The sequence below is a fragment of the Tursiops truncatus genome, chromosome 13 (genome assembly GCF_011762595.2).
Source record: "Tursiops truncatus isolate mTurTru1 chromosome 13, mTurTru1.mat.Y, whole genome shotgun sequence".
Taxonomy (NCBI): Eukaryota; Metazoa; Chordata; class Mammalia; order Artiodactyla; family Delphinidae; genus Tursiops; species Tursiops truncatus.
In genome coordinates this window covers 15,504,370-15,523,227 of record NC_047046.1, presented here as the reverse complement: position 1 = coordinate 15,523,227, position 18,858 = coordinate 15,504,370, and the positions used below count along the sequence as shown (strand labels likewise).

The window sequence follows — 18,858 nt, the reverse complement described above, 5'->3', positions numbered from 1 at the left end:
TTATTTATTTATTTTTGGCTGCGCTGGGTCTTTGTTGCTGTGCATGGGCTTTTCTCTAGTTGTGGAGAGTGGAGGCTATTTTTTGTTGTGGTGTGCGGGCTTCTCATTGTGGTGGCTTCTCTTGTCGTGGAGCACGGGCTCTAGGCACGCGGGCTTCAGTAGTTGTGGCTTGCAGGCTTACTTGCTCCACGGCATGTGGAATCTTCCCGGACCAGGGCTTGAACCCATATCCCTTGCGTTGGCAGGCGGATTCTTAACCACTGCACCACCAGGGAAGTCCTCTATCTTAATGTTTTATACTTACAGTTGACCCTTGAACAACACAAGTTTGAACTGCACGGGTCCACTTATGCACGGATTTTTTTCAATAAATATGTAGTACAGTATGATACAATCTGCCGTTGGTTGAAACCATGCAGTTGGAAGCAGAAATGTGGATATAGAGGGCTGACTATAAAGTTATATATGAATTTTCAATTGCGCAAGGATCGGTGCCTCTAAAGCCCATGTTGTTCGTGGGTCAACTGTAGTGTTTCCTTGCATTGTTTCTCACAAGATGTGTGTGTGTATGTATGTGTGTGTGTGTGTGTGTATATATATATATATTATATATATATAATTTTTTTCTAAGATGTATATTTAAAAATTTTTTGTTTAAAACCGTTTTTTGAGGGGGTATTTAGGAAGGTTTGTATTTTTTTAAATCTAGTACTTACACCTTTTTGAATGTCCTTAGTCCTCTGTTTTGTTATTTGACTTTTATTATCAGGCTTATCAGATTTTTTTCATTATCCTTAAACACCCATCTATTGCCTATTCCCTATACAACAATGAGTTTTTTTCTGTTTTCCTTTTCCCATTTTCTAGTTGTAGTAGTTCTACTTTGTCACAGTATATAACTGTTGTACATTAGTTTTCTACTCTCATTCCCATCTTTGTTTTAGTCTTACATGACATTTATAGATTATTAAATGCTCACCATTGGTTATTTTGTCAATGTTGCTTGTTACAACAAGATAGATAGATAAAGTTTATCCTCTAGGAGATTCATCAGGAAAGACTGATAAGTACAGCATTCCCTTACTTGTTGTATGTTGAAACTTGTTTTGTCTGTAGCGCTGATAGTTGAAGGATAACTTAGCTGGATATAAAATTCTTAGTTTACCCTTTTCTTTCATTGAGTTTTTAAAAAATGCTTGTTCATTTATCAACTTGCTTTATATGTTGGCTTTGAAAAGTCAGATGCTAATCTAATTTGTTACAGTAAGTTATTTGTTTTTCGTGGAGGCTTTGAAGATTTTTTTTCCATTTGTCTTTAAAGTGTAATAGTTTCATTAGAACAAGTGCCAGAGCAATTATTCTGGGCTAATTTTCCCAAGTACCTGGTGGTCCCTTCCAATGTATAGATTCACATCTTATTTTATTTGTTTTCTCAATTTAGGTTTAAATATTAGTTCTGTTCCATTGCGTTTCCCCTCTCCCCTTACCGCAATTATATGTATGTTGTTTCTTCTTTGCTTGTCTTCCATATTAACCATTTTCTTTGTGATCTCTTTTATTTCTTTCTTCATCATATTTTATTCTCTTCATTGTTTTCCTCCCTTTCTTTAATGCCACTTATTAGATTTTCATTTGAACTTATTCTCCTTTGGGCGTCTAGTAATTTAGTTTTCATTTCTGAGATGATTTTCTTTTCCTTTTTCTTTGTGAGTTTGATCAACTCCCTCTTCATTTTTTCCTACTTTTTGTCCACTTCTGTTTTTTTTTTTTTTTTTTTTTGTGGTACGCGGGCCTCTCACTGTTGTGGCTTCTCCCGTTGCGGAGCACAGGCTCCGGATGCGCAGGCCCAGCAGCCATGGCTCACGGGCCCAGCTGCTCCGCGGCATGTGGGATCTTCCCAGACCAGGGCACGAACCCATGTCCCCTGCATTGGCAGGCGGACTCTCAACCACTGTGCCACCAGGGAAGCCCTGTCCATTTCTGTTTTTAACTTTTAAATTTCTTATTCAGAGTGTTTTTTCATATCCCCAAGTCTTGAGTATATTTAATTCAGATTGGAGTGTTGTCTCATAGTTTTCTTCTGCATCATAGGTGTTTGTCTGGGGTAATTTTCAAAAGCTGACTGATGTGTGACTCTTCTTTTTTATAGTAACTTTATATAGACTTATACTTTTTTCCTATTTATTTTGTGGCTCTTAAATATTTTAAAGGTTCCTAATTCAATGGCATTTTCTTCTGTCAGTATAGAAAAGTCCAGGTTTTTTTTTTTTTTTAGTGGATTTGTGTATCTATTTGTGTTTGCGGTAGGGGAGAGGTTATTTGTCCTCTGGGTTTTTTGTTTGTTTGTTTGCAGGTAAATAAATTTCCTCCTTCTACTTCCTTTCCTTGTTGTCACCTAATTGCCAAATGGATCCTGTCTCTTTTTTGCCTTTTTCTTCCCCAGAGACCATGCATTTCTAACACTACACCTTAAATCATTCCCCTTTCCTATAAATAGGGCTCTGATCTACAAGAAAACTTTTTCAATATTTTCACACTTAGGGTGGACTTTCTCTTTCTGGAGGTGTTTTTACAGCAATTTTAGGCCTGCCACTAGCTCCCCTGTTCTCTCTGACATGCAGTTTTTCTCAGAATGCCCTTGGCTTGGCACAGAGGGTTGCAGTAAGAAGATGAGAGATCACTACTGAGATTTGGTATGTCTTCTTTTTTTACTTACAGGTAATTTGGAAGTTTGGGCATTCTCTGTCTTCTACTTTTGTTGAGGGCATGGTTAGGTTATTGTGTGGTTTTACTTGTTCTTTTTTAAAAATTCCATATTTAAAAAAAAATCCCGTTAGTTTTTTATTTATTTATTTATTTATTTATTTATTTATTTATTTATTTATTTATTCTGGCCACACTGTGTGGCATGGGGATTGAACCCACGCCCCCTGCATTGGAAGCGTAGAGTCTTAACCACTGGACTGCCAGGGAAGTCCTCTGTATTGTTTTTGAAGGATATGTGGGAAGATGTGAATTTAGGCAGTCATCATTGTCCTTGGCTACCCTGAAGTCCAGGCACTGTTATAGACACTTTATAAATATTAACTCATTTTATCCTCTCAACACCCTGTGACACAGTGCTGTTGCTATTCCCATTTTATAGATGAGTTAACAGTTTAAATAAGTAGCCTGGGATCACACAGAGCTGGGATCTGAACCAAAGTAGTCTGGTTCCAGAGTCCGTGCTCCTACCCATAAAACTTTGCCACCACATGCCAACGATTCTCAGCTTTTTTACTTCTGGGGTCTCCTCTTTTTTTTTTTTTTAAACCATAAACCCAATATTCTAAAGAGAATTGTTTCGTAACCTGTATTCATCATATAATAATTAGTTTTCCCTTTTTGTTGTAGAAGAAAACATATATGCCACTCAGCTTCAGACTACCACACCAAGTAACATAATTGTTTTATAGCCAAAAGCAAGAGAGATTTGACATTTTAACTAGCTTATACAGGTAGACAAATTGAAGATTAACATAAGATTTTCACTATACTTTTTGAAAAGTTAAAAGTAACTGGAAGCCTTCTGTTATTGCTTTTTGATTCCCTAGGACTGTGGGGACTCAGGTGGGAACCATAGATTAAAGAAGCTGTGGACAAGATTTAAAAAAAAAAAAAGGATAGTTTAGTAATCATACTGTATGCAAAAGTATTGGATGCTGGAATGATAGGTATCTTATAAATTGAGGTTGAGTTTTCCCTGGGTAAAATTCTGCCTCGATCTTCTGACAAGCTCTCAGAGGGAGTAAAGAGCAAACTAATATTTTTTTCCTTTTGATCTGAACCCTGTGATTTTTCTCTAGGATAATCAGAATGATGTTTAGATTTCCCCAAAAATGCTAGTAAACTGCTATAGGAAAAATTAAAAAGAAAATAAATTTCAGTTAATGTAAACAACAGGAATGTTGATAGACTATGTCTAGATTCTTGCCTTTTCTGATTATTTCTTGTCAGAACAATCTTATAGTTATTGTCATGATTGTCAGTAATATCTAACTATTAGTGCTTAATATGTACCAGACACTCAGATGATTAAGCATCTCATATTTAACATGTACCAGGGCTTCCTTCCCTGGTGGCGCAGTAGTTAAGAATCTGCCTGCCAATGCAGGAGACATGGGTTTGAGCCCTGGTGCAGGAAGATGCCACATGCCGCGGAGCTACTAACCCCGTGCGCCACAACTACTGAGCCTGCACACCTAGAGCCCGTGCTCCGCAGCAAGAGAAGCCACTGCAATGAGAAGTCCACGCACCACAACAAAGAGCAGCCCCCACTCGCCGCAGCTAGAGAAAGCCTGCGCGTACCAACGCAGCCAAAAATAAATAAAAAATTTAAAAAAAAAAAGATTTAACACGTACCAAATCTAACACTTGATTTTTCCTCTCCCCACCCTTTTTCCACATCTCGTACGTGGTACCGCCAACCTTCCACTTGCCCTGACATGATACCTAGGAGTTGTTCTTACTCCTTTCTTTCTTTCCCATCTCATATGTAATAGATTAGGAAATCCTGTTGGCTACCTTTAAAATACTCCCAGTTGGACCGTTTATCACTACTCCTTCCACCACTTTGGTCCTTGGTACCACCATCTCTTGCCTGGATTATCACAATAGCTTATTTAACTGATCTATGTGCTTCTACCCTTGCACGATAGCTTGAAGATGTTTTAAAAATATAAGTCAGATCACGTTGCTCCTCTGCCTAAAACCCTCTAGTCCTTTCCCATTTCACAAAAAATAAAAGCTGAAGTTTTTACAGTGTCCTCCGAGGCCCTGCATCATCAGGCTTTTCATTACCTCTCTGGCCTCATCTACTGCTCTGTCCCTTAAGTGTTTTGCTCCAAGCATACTGGCCTCTTGAGTGCTTGAGCATGTCAAATACGGTCTGCCCCCGTGCCCTTGATCTTGTTCCTCCCTCTGCCTGATATGTTCCTTTCCTATATGGCTGCATATTGCTGCCTCATTTCTTCCAGGTCTGATCAAATGTTACCTTATTGCTAAGGCCCTCCCCACCACCCTATATAAATAGCATCCACCTCAGCCCCAATCCCACTGACCATGCCCCCAGCCCCATCTACTGTGCTAGCAGGATCCCAGGCTCCTACCGCGGGGAAGACAAGGAGGAGGCGGTGACCAAAGAGAGGAAGGGAAAGGGATTGGGTTGGTGTTTTTATTTGCTACTCTACTAATAAGCATTTTAGCTGTGACGGTGTGGGAAGTAGTGCCGACAGAGTCCTTTGTTTTTCATTGGTCTATTTCTCTCTCTCTCAAGATGGTTTCACCCAAATATCACTGGCGTGGAGGCAGAAAACCTACTGTTGACAAGAGGAGTTGATGGCAGTTTTTTGGCAAGGCCCAGTAAAAGTAACCCTGGAGACTTTACACTTTCTGTTAGGTAAGTTGCAAGAAAAAGAGAGAATCCTGAGAGTGTTTTCCAGGGGGGGAATGTTAGGACCACACTTGGACAACTTGTGACCCTCATTTAGAGCCTGAAGGTCTGCCTGCTGCCCCGTGGGTGAGGCCTTGCCAGTGCCCTGGCCCACAGATCAGGTGTGATTCAGGCCTGCTGTGGGGTTCGGGATGTGGCCTCCTGAGAGTGAGAGGCTCGGGGAGTCAGCAGAAGGGGCCTGAAGGTGGGCTTTTTCTCCCTTGAGAGGCCACTGAGGATGAGCTGGAGCACAGCATAGCAAGTTCTTAAAGCCTGGGTCGATCCTGCTTCAATCCAAAACAAGGCTCCATCCTTGTTCCCTGCATTTTTCCTTTCCCATCTGTTGATTACAGAATGGGACAAATACTCTCTAAGAGTTTCTTCAAACAGCCTCACAGACGTAGAAAACAAGCTTATGGTTACCAAAGGGGAAAGTGGGGTGGGGGAATAAATTAGGAGTTTGGGATGAACAGGTACACACTACTATATATAAAATAGATAAACAACAAAGGCCTACTGTATAGCACAGGGAACTATACTCAATATCCTGTAATAGCCTGTAAGGGAAAAGAATCTGAAAAAGTATATAACTAAATCACTTTGCTGGACACCTGAAACTAACACGACATTGTAAATCAATTATACTTTAATTTAAAAAGAAAAAAGAAAGAAAGAAAGAAGGAGAAGAGTTTCTTCAGATCACTTTTCTTTTTCAAGAAATAAAACATCACTGAGGAAGTTGTGGTCCCGTTTGTTCCCCTGCCCAGTCCCATTCCCCTCCCTCTTTCCTCAGAGGAAACCACCATCAAGAGGTTGGTATATCTCCTTCCTGAACGTGTTTTTATACTTGTACTGCATTTGTGCTATGTGTGAATGATATGAGGTTGGTTTGTGTGTTTTTAGAATTCATATCCCTGGCTTTATAATATACATATTCTGAGACTACCTTTAAATTTTTTTTGAGTTCTGTGCTGATACATATAGATCTAATTATTAACTTTAATGGCTATATAATATTCGAAGGTGTGCATATACCACAGTTTATCCCACCCCCTATTGTTGGACACTGAGTTGTTTTTAGTTTGTTTAAAATTGTTTTGAACAGTATTGGCAACATCTATTACATGTTTCTTTGGACACATGTGGGAGAGTTTTTCTAGAAATTGACTTTCTCTTATATACTCAATCTCCTTACTCTAGCTCATTCCAGGAGCCAGAACTGAACTGCTCTATGAATTTTCTTTTATTATTATTATTTTTAAATAAAGAAGTAAGGAAAACATGTTCTGAGGATTTATTTAGGACTCCTTCGGGATTTGGGAAGTCCCTTTTTGGTATCGATTAGTTTCTCAAGGAGCTCATGTTGTTGGCTTTTACTTCCGTTTTGCAACAAGGAGAGGGCAGAAGCCTTCATGAATTTTCCCAGGCTTATCCTAGTACAGACTTCTAACCTACAGTTGAGTGACATTTGACCTGTAAGAGTTTGGATGGAGATTATATAATAATAACAACAATGATGTTGAGGAGGAGGATGATAGCAGACGTTATTGAGGGCTTGACATATTCCAGGCCAGCTTGCTAAGCACTCTCCACATACCATTTTATTTAATCTCTCCAACAACCTATGAATAAATGCCACTATTATCTTCATGTTAGGGGTGAGTAAGCTGAAACACAGAGGTTAATTTACAAAGCTGGTTTCATAGCTAGTAAGTGGCAGAGCCGGGACTACAGAACTGGTGAGGTTTTTTTTTTTTCTTTTTCCTCAACTTTTTATCTTGAGAAATTTCAGCCCTATAGGAAAGTCAAAAGATGAGTACGGTGAATACCCACATTCCCTTTACCTGTTAACATTTTGCCATGTTTGCTCTTTTTCTCTGAGTGTGTGTGTGTATGTGTATACTCTCCCCTCCCCCAACCTTTTGAAAATAAGTTGCAGATGTCAGGTTGCTTATTTTTACCTCTGAGTACTTCAGTGTGCATGACCTATGAACAAGGACATCCTGTATAACTACAATATCATGATTATATATAAGAAATTTTAAGTGATTCCATAATGTTATCTAACACACAGTCCATATTCAAATTTCTCTCGTCATTTCAATAGTGGATTTTGAAGTCATCCCTTTATTTCACATCAGGAAGCACAAAATATCTGTTTGCCCCATCTTCTGGAGTGTCATTGCTTCTAGGCCCTTTTAGTAGACAGAGCTGGGAAATAAATACTTATATATTTAAAACCAAATTTTAAATATATCAGTATCAATAAATATATAAATATATATCAGACGAGTCTGATAGCTCTAGTTCAGCCCAGTTTACCTTTTCCCATTCCGTATTTGTGTTTCCCTTCTGTAGAGAGAACCGTGTTTCACAGCAGCATCAATGTATGACCTCATTTGCCCAATCTTCTAATACAAAGATAGTTTCAGAATTACTATACCATTAGCATTTCTAATTACAAACCCATTAAGTAAAGTTCATGATTTCTCTGGAGTGTTTCTGTTCACAGCATGTATCCCACTAAGGGTGTATAATCTGTACTGTGTTCAAAAGCTACGGGAATTAATTTTCTGCGTAGTTACAAACTTACTGCAAAGTTGGAGTCATTTCTTTCTTTCTGTATTCAGTTTTTTGGTTTTGTACTCATTTTTTTGATCCTTGTTGATTTTATTTTTTGAATATGTGAAACATTTACAAGATTTAAAAGTCAAACTGTATAAAAAGGTATATTCTGACAAACCTTATTCTTATCCCTACCCTGTGTACCTTATTTCCATCCCTGTAGGTAACCAGTTTTATTAATTTATGGTTTATCCTTCTGTGTTTCTTTTCACACATGAAGTGGAATACTAAGTCTATTTCTTTGTAGTTTACTTTTTTCACTTACAGAAATCTTTTAGTGATCTTTATCATTTTTTAAATTAACTGCATAGCATATAACTTTATACAATTTCCTAAAAATGGGAATTTAGTTATTTCCAATATATTACAATGATAAATAATACTGCATTTAATATGATAACATTTTGCATATGTTTTGTGCTTTTGGAAATGTATCTTCAGAGGTGAATTCCCGGGAGAGAGATGACTGGGGCAGAGAGTCAATATATATTAGTATAGTTTTTCCAAATTCCCCTCCACAGTGATTGTACCATTTTGCATTCTCACCAACAGTGTCTGAGGGTCCCTGTTTTTCCACAGCTTCCAGTTGAGTGTTGTCAAGCTTTTCACTTTCGTCATCCTGATAGGTGAGAAATGGTATCTCAGTGAATTTTAATTTCTCTTATGATTGAAGCTGAACATCTTTTAATAAGGTTAAAGGTCATCTGTATATCTTTTTGGTGAACTGTCTTAGAATCAGTGCTTTTAACAACTCTTAAACTGCCAAGTTTCACTTTATATATGTTTTCTTATGTATATGATGTATATTATAGACACTGAGATGCATGTGTGTGTGTGTGTGTGTGTGCATGCATAAATGACAAGTTTATTGTTCTAGTTTTCTACAGTGATCTAATCTTTTTGTTATGTGCCCATGCTAAAAATTTGATGATTAGGTTGCCTTAGTTAGTCAAGGAAGATCCCCTTTTTTTAATTTTGAGGGAAAAAAAATACAGAAAAATACAAAAAATTATGTCCAATTACCCATATTGTATTTATTGCCAGTCATTTTTTCCTTCAAAATAAAATATAAAAAAAAAGCAAAATTTCCCTTTTTTCACCACCCTTCCTGCTGTTCTTCTCTTTGCCACAGAGACAGCTACTTTCTGAGTTTGGTGTATTTCTTTCTAGTTCATTAAAAAAAAAGTACAGGGCTTCCCTGGTGGTGCAGTGGTTGGGAGTCCGCCTGCCAATGAAGGGGACTTGGGTTCCAGCCCTCGTCCGGGAGGATCCCTCATGCTGCGGGGCAACTAGGCCCGTGAGCCACAACTACTGACCCATGTGCCGCAACTGCTGAAGCCTGCACGCCTGGAGCCCCTGCTCCGCGGCGGGAGAGGCCACCGCGGTGGGGGGCCCGTGCACTGCAGCAAAGAGTGGCCCCCACTCACCGCAACTGGAGAGGGCCCGCCCATAGCAATGAAGACCCAACACAGACAAAAATAAATAAATAAAATAAATAAATTTTTTTTTAAAGTACATATAATAAGTAATATAACATAAAAGTAATATAATAATAAAATATAATATATATGTATGTCTGTGGTCTGTGTCATGAATAATGTATAATATTACTTGTGTGCATTCTGAAATTTTCACAAATGGTACATGCTGAGCATATCATTCTGCATTGTGCTTCTTTCATGCAATATCATGGTTTTTTTTGGCTGCGCTGTGTGGCTTGGGGTATCTTAGTTCCTCAACCAGGGATTGAACTTGGGCCCCTGCAGTGAAAGCGCTGAGTCCTAACCACTGGACTGCCAGGGAATTCCCAGTATCATGTTTTTGAGATCCATCTATGTTGCTTTATAGTCCATACCTGAAATATCTGTTTTTGTGATATGTTAAGTCAAGGTTAGAGACAGAAAGCTGAGGTGTTAAAATAGAATCAGGTGTAGCTGGAGGAGAGAGACCCAGAGTACTTTTTTTACCCACTGGAAAAGATTGTAACCAAAAGTTAGAAGTAGATATTGTTATTAACATTGTAGGACAATTTTTCTTACTTTCCTACGTTTCCATTTTCCTTTATCTTTAGTAGAATTGTGTTTATATTTAACAGAGGCTTCATCAATAACACTATAGGATCAGACTAAAAAATAAAAAAAGGTCAGTGATTACCATTTTGGGGTTGCCAGACCCCTTGGGTCCACAAAGATGATTACGGGTGTCCTTGAGATGTACTTAATAGTACAGAAAACCAAATGGAAATCATCAAACTGCCTAGGCTAACTAAAATACCAAGTTTTAGAAACTTTTGGTCAGTGTTGTCAATTCATTGGGTTGACATACTAGCTATCTCACATGGGAAACTCTGTTAATTATATGTCTTTAAAATGATTTTTAAAGATACAATTACTTATAGTATCTTAAGTGTATATTGAGATGAGTTTTGACAAATGTGTTTATCAATGCAACCAGAGCTCCAATCAAAATCTTAAGTATTTCTATCACCCTAGAAAGTTTCTTGGTGTCGGTTTCTATTCTCCCTCCCCCTAAGAGGCAACCACTCTTCTCTTTTCTATTCCCATTGACTAGCTTATTCTACAACGTCATATAAATGAAGTCATACAGTATATATTCTTTTGTGTCTGGCTTCTTTCTCTTAACGTAATGTTTTTGAGATTCACCTAAGTTGATTGTATATATCAGTGGTCCTCTCTCTTATTTAAATTGCTGTGTGATATTTCATTGTATGAGTATTTGTGTATCCATTTTGGCCATAAATATTTGACCTTTCAATTTTTTTCTACTACAAAAAGGCTGCAATGAATATTCTTGTACAAGTCTTTTGGTAGCCATGCAGTTTCATTCCTTTGGGGCAAAATACTAGGAGTATGTTTGCTGGATTATAAGGTAAATGTACGTTTAATTTTAGCGATATTTGTCTTGATTAATTGATGAGAAAAATGATTGTCACTTAATATACGCAGAGCCCTTTGTGTTGAAATGGTTGACTGGTTATTTCACTCACTGCATTTGTTTAGGAAAAGCGTAAACTTGCACATTCCTTGGGTTTGTTTCAATGTTTAGGTGAAATCTGATAACGAATATGAGATCCGTTTTTACTAGTAGCTCTTTATTTGTCTTTTACCCCCACTTTTCTAATGGACTATTTTAGAAGAAATGGAGCTGTCACCCACATCAAGATTCAGAACACTGGTGATTACTATGACTTGTATGGAGGGGAGAAGTTTGCCACTTTGGCTGAATTGGTCCAGTATTACATGGAACATCATGGGCAATTAAAAGAGAAGAATGGAGATGTTATTGAGCTCAAATATCCTCTGAACTGTGCAGATCCTACCTCTGAAAGGTCAGTTACATTTTCGTAACTGCAGAGTCTGCATCTCTCCCACGCCATAGGTGTGAGGTGAATGCATTATGGGGGTTTGACTTCTGTTTCTCAAACTGTAATCTTAAAAGTGTTACTAAAGTAAGAGTAATAGGATCAGATTATTCTCAGAGTGGCCTTTTCTGAAGGCCACCTTTCTGAAGCAAAAGCTTCAGTCAGTGTTACTTACACTCGTTCTACAGAAGTCTCAGACTATTCCTGTATATACTTGATACATGCAATAATGTTAAGATTATTGACCTTGAGCGTTATCGAACTTTGAGCGTTAGGAGAGGAAAACAAATGATAATGGGAACACCAAAATAGCAGTTCCCTGTAGTAGCTTCTGACCAGCTATTCAGCAATGCCACCAACAGATGTCAGTTTAAGCTCAGAAGTGGGAAAGCAGAGGACTCGGTCAGATTTTTCATCAGTTCTTTTATGTTATATCCACAAATGTGTGAGAATGACCCTAATTAGAGGGAATCGTATTATTTCAGAGATCTTTCCCCAGTGTTGGAACTAAGCTGATGAAAGCTGGGGCTTGACTTAACTTGCATTAATTTTATTGGTTTTCTGCATTCCCAGTCTCTTCTCTCTGACTCAGTACCAAATCAGGGTCTCTTAATTAGGTTTGAATATTTTCTGTCTTCAAGTAGGTTTCTTCTACTTATACCTTCGTGTCACTGGTATTTTATGCTGATAATTTGTTTTCCAGCCAAATTATTAAGCAAAAGGCTGTCAGCCAATTCTGTGCGGTTTATTTAATTTTACTCTGTTCAGTTGAGGGTAGATGAAAAATACCTCGAAGTATATTCCTTTAGTGTTGAGCCATTAGCAGTATGTGCTGTGATCATGCTTCTTTCCTCACCAAGATCCTGAGGGAAAAAGCCACATTATTAATATGACTATGTTAAGATGTTTTCTGTAGTAACTTAGAGTAGCACTGTTTCACAGTCTGACCTCAGATGGCCTACATTAGGACTCTGGTGTGCTGGTTAAAAATGCAGCTTGCTGGGCCCCATTCAGACTTAGTGTATTGGTATCTCTCATTGTGAGGCATGGGAATTCACATTTTTAGCAAAATCCCTTGCCTCTACTCCAAGTCTTACGTGCATGAAAATTTGAAATGATGACCCAGTGGATAGTACAAGGATGTTGACAGCAAACTTGGAGGCTATTGAAGTATAGATTGGAAATCTGGAAAAGCTTGGAATGCCTGAACTAATTTATAATGAAGATCCTTTTTAATGTAGTGTTTGCATGCCAAAGCAAGGGCAAACATTCAAATGATTCTCTGTCTCTACCATAACTCTCTATTATAACTTCTTTAAATGACTGTAATTAAATAATTGGTCCTTTTAGGGTTTGGCAGTGGAGAAATGACAAACTGCCTTTTTAAAAGATGGGGGATTTAAAAGAAAATAGGAAAGATTGAGGATATTTGCCTCCAAATGATTGTGGGCTCATTTAAGGAGTTTAATGGTCATTCTTTTTTTTTTTTTTTTTGGCCGCACCACGTAATCTGTGGGATTTTAGTTCCCTGACCAGGGACTGAACCCGGGCCATGCCAGTGAAAGCCCGGAATCCTAACCATTGTCATTTTTCCTGCCTGCTTGGGATGCAAATTCTGTCTTATGTGGAATGGATCAATCTCTTGGAGGAACGTGCCTGTTTTTAATTGTGTTGAGTAGAGGTAACTATGTACGGTAGTTTTGTGAAAGAATGTTGTGAACGCATGGCAGAACTCAATTGATTTTTCATTTAAAAAAATTTAGGTGGTTTCATGGACATCTGTCTGGGAAAGAAGCAGAGAAATTATTAACTGAGAAAGGAAAACACGGTAGCTTTCTTGTGCGGGAGAGCCAGAGCCACCCTGGAGATTTTGTTCTCTCTGTCCGAACCGGAGATGACAAAGGGGAGAGCAATGACGGCAAGTCTAAAGTGACCCATGTTATGATCCGCTGTCAGGTAAAACCCGGATTGAACTGTGGGTCTGGTGAAACGTCATCTTTGGGTGGTTTTTTGGCTGGGAGAAGACCGACACCATTACTTCCAAAGTCATTTAGTTAAGGGCTTCTACACTTTTAGTACCTTGTTAATTATAACTGTTTCATCTTTTCCGAACTTTATTAAATTACTTATTTCCTCTCTATCTCTGGCAGATTAAGTCATGCCTCAGTACGTCACCTTCTGCCCTGCAGTATCTTTTTTTTTTCCTTTGGCTGCATCACGCAGCTTATAGGATCTTAGTTCCCCGACCAGGGATTGAACCTGAACCCTTGGCAGTGAAAGCACTGAGTCATAACCACTGGACTGCCAGGGAATTCCCAGCCCTGCAGTATCTCAGTCTGTGCTTGGTTACAGCTGGAGTCTGCCTCTGTCTTAATTTCTAAAGCTATGGCCTCAGCTTCTCCCTTGGGTCAGCACAGTATAGCCTGTGACTACATGTACTTTCATATTATAGAATTCTGGTTAAGGCTGGGAGAACTGAACTCACCATTTCTTGTTTTTAATGTGATGGCTAGACCAGGGAGGTTGGTTCTCAGTCAACTACATCAAACTTTGTTTTGACATAGTTTCCTAAATAGCAACTGTCTATTCACTTATTGCTTCGGTTTTTCAATAAGATTAAAAAAAAAAAACCAAAAAAACCCAGCTTTATTGAGATATAATTCACACACCATACAATTCACCCTTTTAAAGTGGACAATTTGGTGGTTTTTAGTATATTCACAAATTAGGCAGCCAACAACATTAATTCCAGAACATTTTCATCACCCCAACAAGAAACCCTGGGTTCATTACCAGTCCCTCCCCATTTTTCCCCCTCCCCCCAGCTCTTGGCAACCGCTAACCTCTTTGTTTCAATGGATTTGCCTATTTTGTATATTTTATATAGATGGAATCATGTAATATGTGGCCTTTTGTGACTGACTTCTTTTACTTAGCATGTTTTTCAAGGTTTATCCATGTTATAGCATGTGTCAGTAAACTCTTTATTGGCAAACATTTTGTTGTATGGATATATACCACATTTTGTTTATCCATTAAAAAATTAATGGGCATTTTGGGCCATTAATTATTATGAATAATGCTGCTATGAATATTTATATACATTTATGTATTTATCATTTTGTGGTATTCTCTGTTTGATGAGCCATCATGTTCATATTTTCTTTTAATTTATACTTTCCTTTAGTTCTTTGAATATATTTATACTAGCTGGTTTAAAGTCGTTGTCTGGGCTTTCTCAAGGACAGTTTCTGTTGAATGCTTCCCACCCTCCCCCCCACCCCCAAGTATGGACCATATTTTCTTGTTTCTTTGCATGTCTCGTAAGTTTTTGTTGGAAACTAGGCATTTTAAATAATATAATATAAATCCTTTGCCCTCCTTTCTCAGGCAGTATTATTTGTTGTTGCTACTTTTTCTTGTTCCTGTAGTTGTTGTTGCTGTTTGTGTGTTCAGTGACTTTCCTGTCTTTGTCTTGCGTGGCCACTGAAGTCTTTGCTTGGGTAGCTTAGTGATCAGTTAATGATTGAACAGAGATTTCCTTAAATGCCTTGAAACATTAAATCTCCCAGCCTTTGCCAGGGAGGCTCTGTGTGTGTGTGTGTGTGTGTGTGTGTGTGTGTGTTGGGGCACGACTGCCTTCAGTGCTCTGGCACCTTAAAACTCTGCCTTAGTCTTCACTTCCTGCTTGCACAGAACCTCAGGATGAGCTAGACGTAAAGATTAGGGCCTTCCTGGATCTTTCCTGAACTTCACACAGCCATGCACGTGCACATGCACATGTCCTTCTAGATTCTCAAGGATATGTTGGAGGTTTTCAGAGCCCCCTGTGGACAATGTCTGGATTTTCCTTTTAAGTTTTTGATCAATCTCTTATTTGCCCTGACTGGTATTGCTGCCTTAGGCCACTGTGATATTAAACAATTGCTGCTGATTGTTTTTGGGAGATCCCCTGAAGGCCGGCTGAGTAAGCTGTAAGTCAATCAAATAAAGACAAGCTCTGAAAATAAGGCTTTCCCAGGGAGCTGCTAAACAGATCCGACAGTGATAATTGTCTAGGGATAGGTCTGGAAAGAGCTCCAAATCCATCTGTCTACTCCAGTTATGCTAAGCTGCTTTGTTTTCACAGCTACTGTGGTTATGAGACTATTGGTTTTCAACGCTACCAAGAAGCTGGGGAGAGGTAGGTGGGAATAGGGCAAGTTAAAAGGCCACAATTTGTTGTTCTCATCAAGGTCCAATCTTTTTCTTGAATAAATGCTCCTTGAACTTTATTGGTTAATTTTCAGAGTTCTGAAAAAGTTGATGACAATTTTTGCCAGGGTTCTTGTTACTTTTGTGAAAGAGCAGAGTTTCAGAGGTCCTTACTCTGTCATTCTGAAAGTGCTTCTTCCCCCCTCACTCGATTTATTTTTAAATAAAAGGTCATACCCAAATATCTTCATGTATCATTTCTAGGGTTTTGTATTTTCTAAGTTTAACCATTTTCCTGTTGTTTTCCTGAAACAGCCTATTCTGGTCTCCTTGTCAGAAAAAATTTCCTGGTCTCTGTTTATAATTTCCCTTTTAAATTTTCATTAGAAGATGAAAGTAAAGGCTTGTATATTGGACTTCAGTGCTGCCTCACCAGCCTTAGAGCTTGTTGTGTTTCAGAGAGAAGTAGTTATTTATCTTCTGTTCAGCAGCCTTGTGTGTAGTCACTTAGCCTAGAGTATAAGTAAATAGTAAATATGGTTTTTCTTTTTTTTTTTCTAACTATTTAGTTAACCTATGAGGGAGAAACTTTTTTGTGGCCTAGTTAATGTTGGATACTTATTTAGAGCTTCTCACACCTCACAATGAACTCTTTTACATTGGATCTGCTTCTCCATTTTCATCATCTTTGTTGCTTCCCTTTCTTTGTGCTCTTACAGCTCTTCAATCTTTCCATTATTGGGGGAGAGTTAGTCTCTGTACTTGAGTTGGGAAAAACAGTAATTTAACATAAAGGTCATGATCATAATTTTTTTTTTTGTCTTGAAAGGAACTGAAATATGATGTTGGTGGAGGAGAACGGTTTGACTCTTTGACAGATCTCGTGGAGCATTACAAGAAGAATCCTATGGTAGAAACATTGGGCACAGTACTACAACTCAAGCAGGTAAGCATTTTGGAAAGCTAAACTCCCCCTCCTTATAGAGTTTAAGAAGTCCGAACATAGAATATTCCAAACAGACAGAAGTAGAATAGTATCGTGAACCTCCATGTACCCATCACCCAGCTTCAATTACGATCAACTCATCAAATCTTGTTTCATTTATTACTCCACTCACTACCTTCTTCTTGTAGTATTTGGAAACAAATTGTAGATAGTACATCATTTTCATGATTATCTCCGTATGTAATTCTAAAAGGCCTTATGGAGTTTTTAAAGCAAAGTTTTTATCAAATTTTCATTGTAGATGCACCTTTGGTTACCCTTAGGTGATCATACCTTTACATTTTGGAGTTATTGCTGTTTCAAAGCTCACACTTATTACTTAGTGGCAAATGATACCATCTCTAACATTGTGGTCTATTTATAAAGAAAAATAGGTTTGAATTTATATCAGCAAAGTGTGTGGAGATTGAAGAAACATATATTTCCTGAAAGAACAGAAAGGAAAGTGAAACTCTATTTGAAAACATTTACTGTGAACTTCCTGTCCTTGCCTCTATGAACACCAACATAGAAGTCTTTTTTTTTTTTTGCATTAACACTTTTTTCTGTAATACTTTCTTCATTTCACACCAACTGCTGAATTTGATTAGCCCCTCAACACAACTCGTATCAATGCTGCTGAAATAGAAAGTCGGGTTCGAGAACTAAGCAAATTAGCTGAGACCACAGATAAAGTCAAACAAGGCTTTTGGGAAGAATTTGAGGTAAGTTTTTAAAAAAAATTTTTTTTACATGATTTATTAAATCCTGTTCTTAATGGAAGAGAAGTTGGTTTTATGTTTGGGATTGGATCTGAAAGACTCGGATCTGCGTCTTTTCTTAATTTGGCCATTGATTGACATGGAACAAGTTGCTGAGGGGGCTTTTTCAAATAGAGCTGCATTATGTTCTGGGAGAAGGGAGTTGGCAGTTAATATTACATGGATGAGCCAGTAGCTCCATTTGGGTCTTTTGGTTTGGACTGCTGGCAAAACCCCAGAAAAAGAAAAGAATCTAATTCTTTGGAAGATTTCCAGCATTGGCTGTGGTCTTTAGAAAGAATCTATAGCTTTACTGCAGGGAATAAGTGAAAGACAGTTATCTCGTGGTGGCTTTAATCTGGGAGTTGAAATTTATATCTTTGAGAGGTTAAGGGAACTGATTTCTTTCCTGAAACCAGCTTGGGTAGGAGAATGTCCCCAGTGGGAGTGGGCTGTGTTCCTCTTGCACTGAAGTTTGTCACCTGCCAACTCATTGTAATCTTATTCTCTCCGTTATCATCCCTGTGACAGAAAACTTCGTCAAAAACAATTTTTTTTGTGTGTGTGCCATATTTACCTTCATAGTTATTCTTAGCATGTAGCACACAGTGCCTGGTACACAGCAGAAACTCCATAAATGTTTGTTGAATGAGTATTTGCATTTAGCTAATATTTATGTTATTTTATTAATACTACTCTGTTTATGGGAATGATTATTCCATACTTTTTGTAGGACTTTAGAATTCATAAATATTTGTGGAATGAATGAACAAATGAATGGCCACACGAAGTCCTTTTAACCACAGTATGTCAGATCAACTTGGTGAGATATTATTTCCATTTTACAGATGAGGAGCCTCAGACTCAGGGAGGTTAAGTAAATTGTCCAACTTCTGTACCACGAATATTGATTAAATTGCAGCACTGAGGATGTGTACAGAATAGAACAGTCATGGTCATTGCTGAACATTGCTAACCAGGGACTTGACCTCACATTTATTCTTTTTTCCAGCATTGGGTTAGTCACCAAGGACACCATGGTGAACAAGATGGACAGGGTTTCGTCTTTAAGGAGCTTTGAGTTGAGAGAGGGATAAGTACAGAAATTTTAGAAATCTTACATCAAAATTTGAATGAAAAGCCTATTTTTAAAAACTTTTTATTATGCAAAATTTCAAATATATACAGAAGCAGAGTGAATTGTATAATTATAGCAATATATACCTATCACTCAGCATTAACAATTGTTGATATCTGGCCAGTCTTTTTATTTTTTATAAATTAAATTTATTTATTTATTTTTGGCGGCATTGGGTCTTCGTTGCTGCACATGGGCTTTCTCTAGTTGTGGCGAGCAGGGGCTACTCTTTGTTGAGGTGTGCGGGCTTCTCGTTGCGGTGGCATCTCTTGTTGTGGAGCACGGGCTCTAGAGCACAGGTTC

The 18,858-nt window shown here is 38.1% G+C and overlaps 1 protein-coding gene and 1 long non-coding RNA gene across 4 annotated transcripts in view; both read left to right on the top strand.

Annotated features, from left to right (window-relative positions):
* PTPN11 (protein tyrosine phosphatase non-receptor type 11) overlaps nucleotides 1-18,858 on the top strand; it is an 89,591-nt gene that overhangs the window by 12,722 nt on the left and 58,011 nt on the right. For all 3 annotated transcript variants that reach the window (XM_073790169.1, XM_019950362.3, XM_019950364.3), the window contains exons 2-6: nucleotides 5,315-5,437; nucleotides 11,250-11,444; nucleotides 13,241-13,433; nucleotides 16,501-16,617; nucleotides 17,268-17,381. In XM_073790169.1, the coding sequence (XP_073646270.1) occupies nucleotides 5,315-5,437; nucleotides 11,250-11,444; nucleotides 13,241-13,433; nucleotides 16,501-16,617; nucleotides 17,268-17,381 (742 nt within the window). The remainder of the gene's footprint in view (nucleotides 1-5,314; nucleotides 5,438-11,249; nucleotides 11,445-13,240; nucleotides 13,434-16,500; nucleotides 16,618-17,267; nucleotides 17,382-18,858) is intronic.
* LOC141276147 (uncharacterized) lies at nucleotides 5,446-10,972 on the top strand. The gene is made up of 3 exons (XR_012325199.1): nucleotides 5,446-6,282; nucleotides 8,675-8,721; nucleotides 10,891-10,972. It is a non-coding gene; the product is annotated as an uncharacterized lncRNA (long non-coding RNA).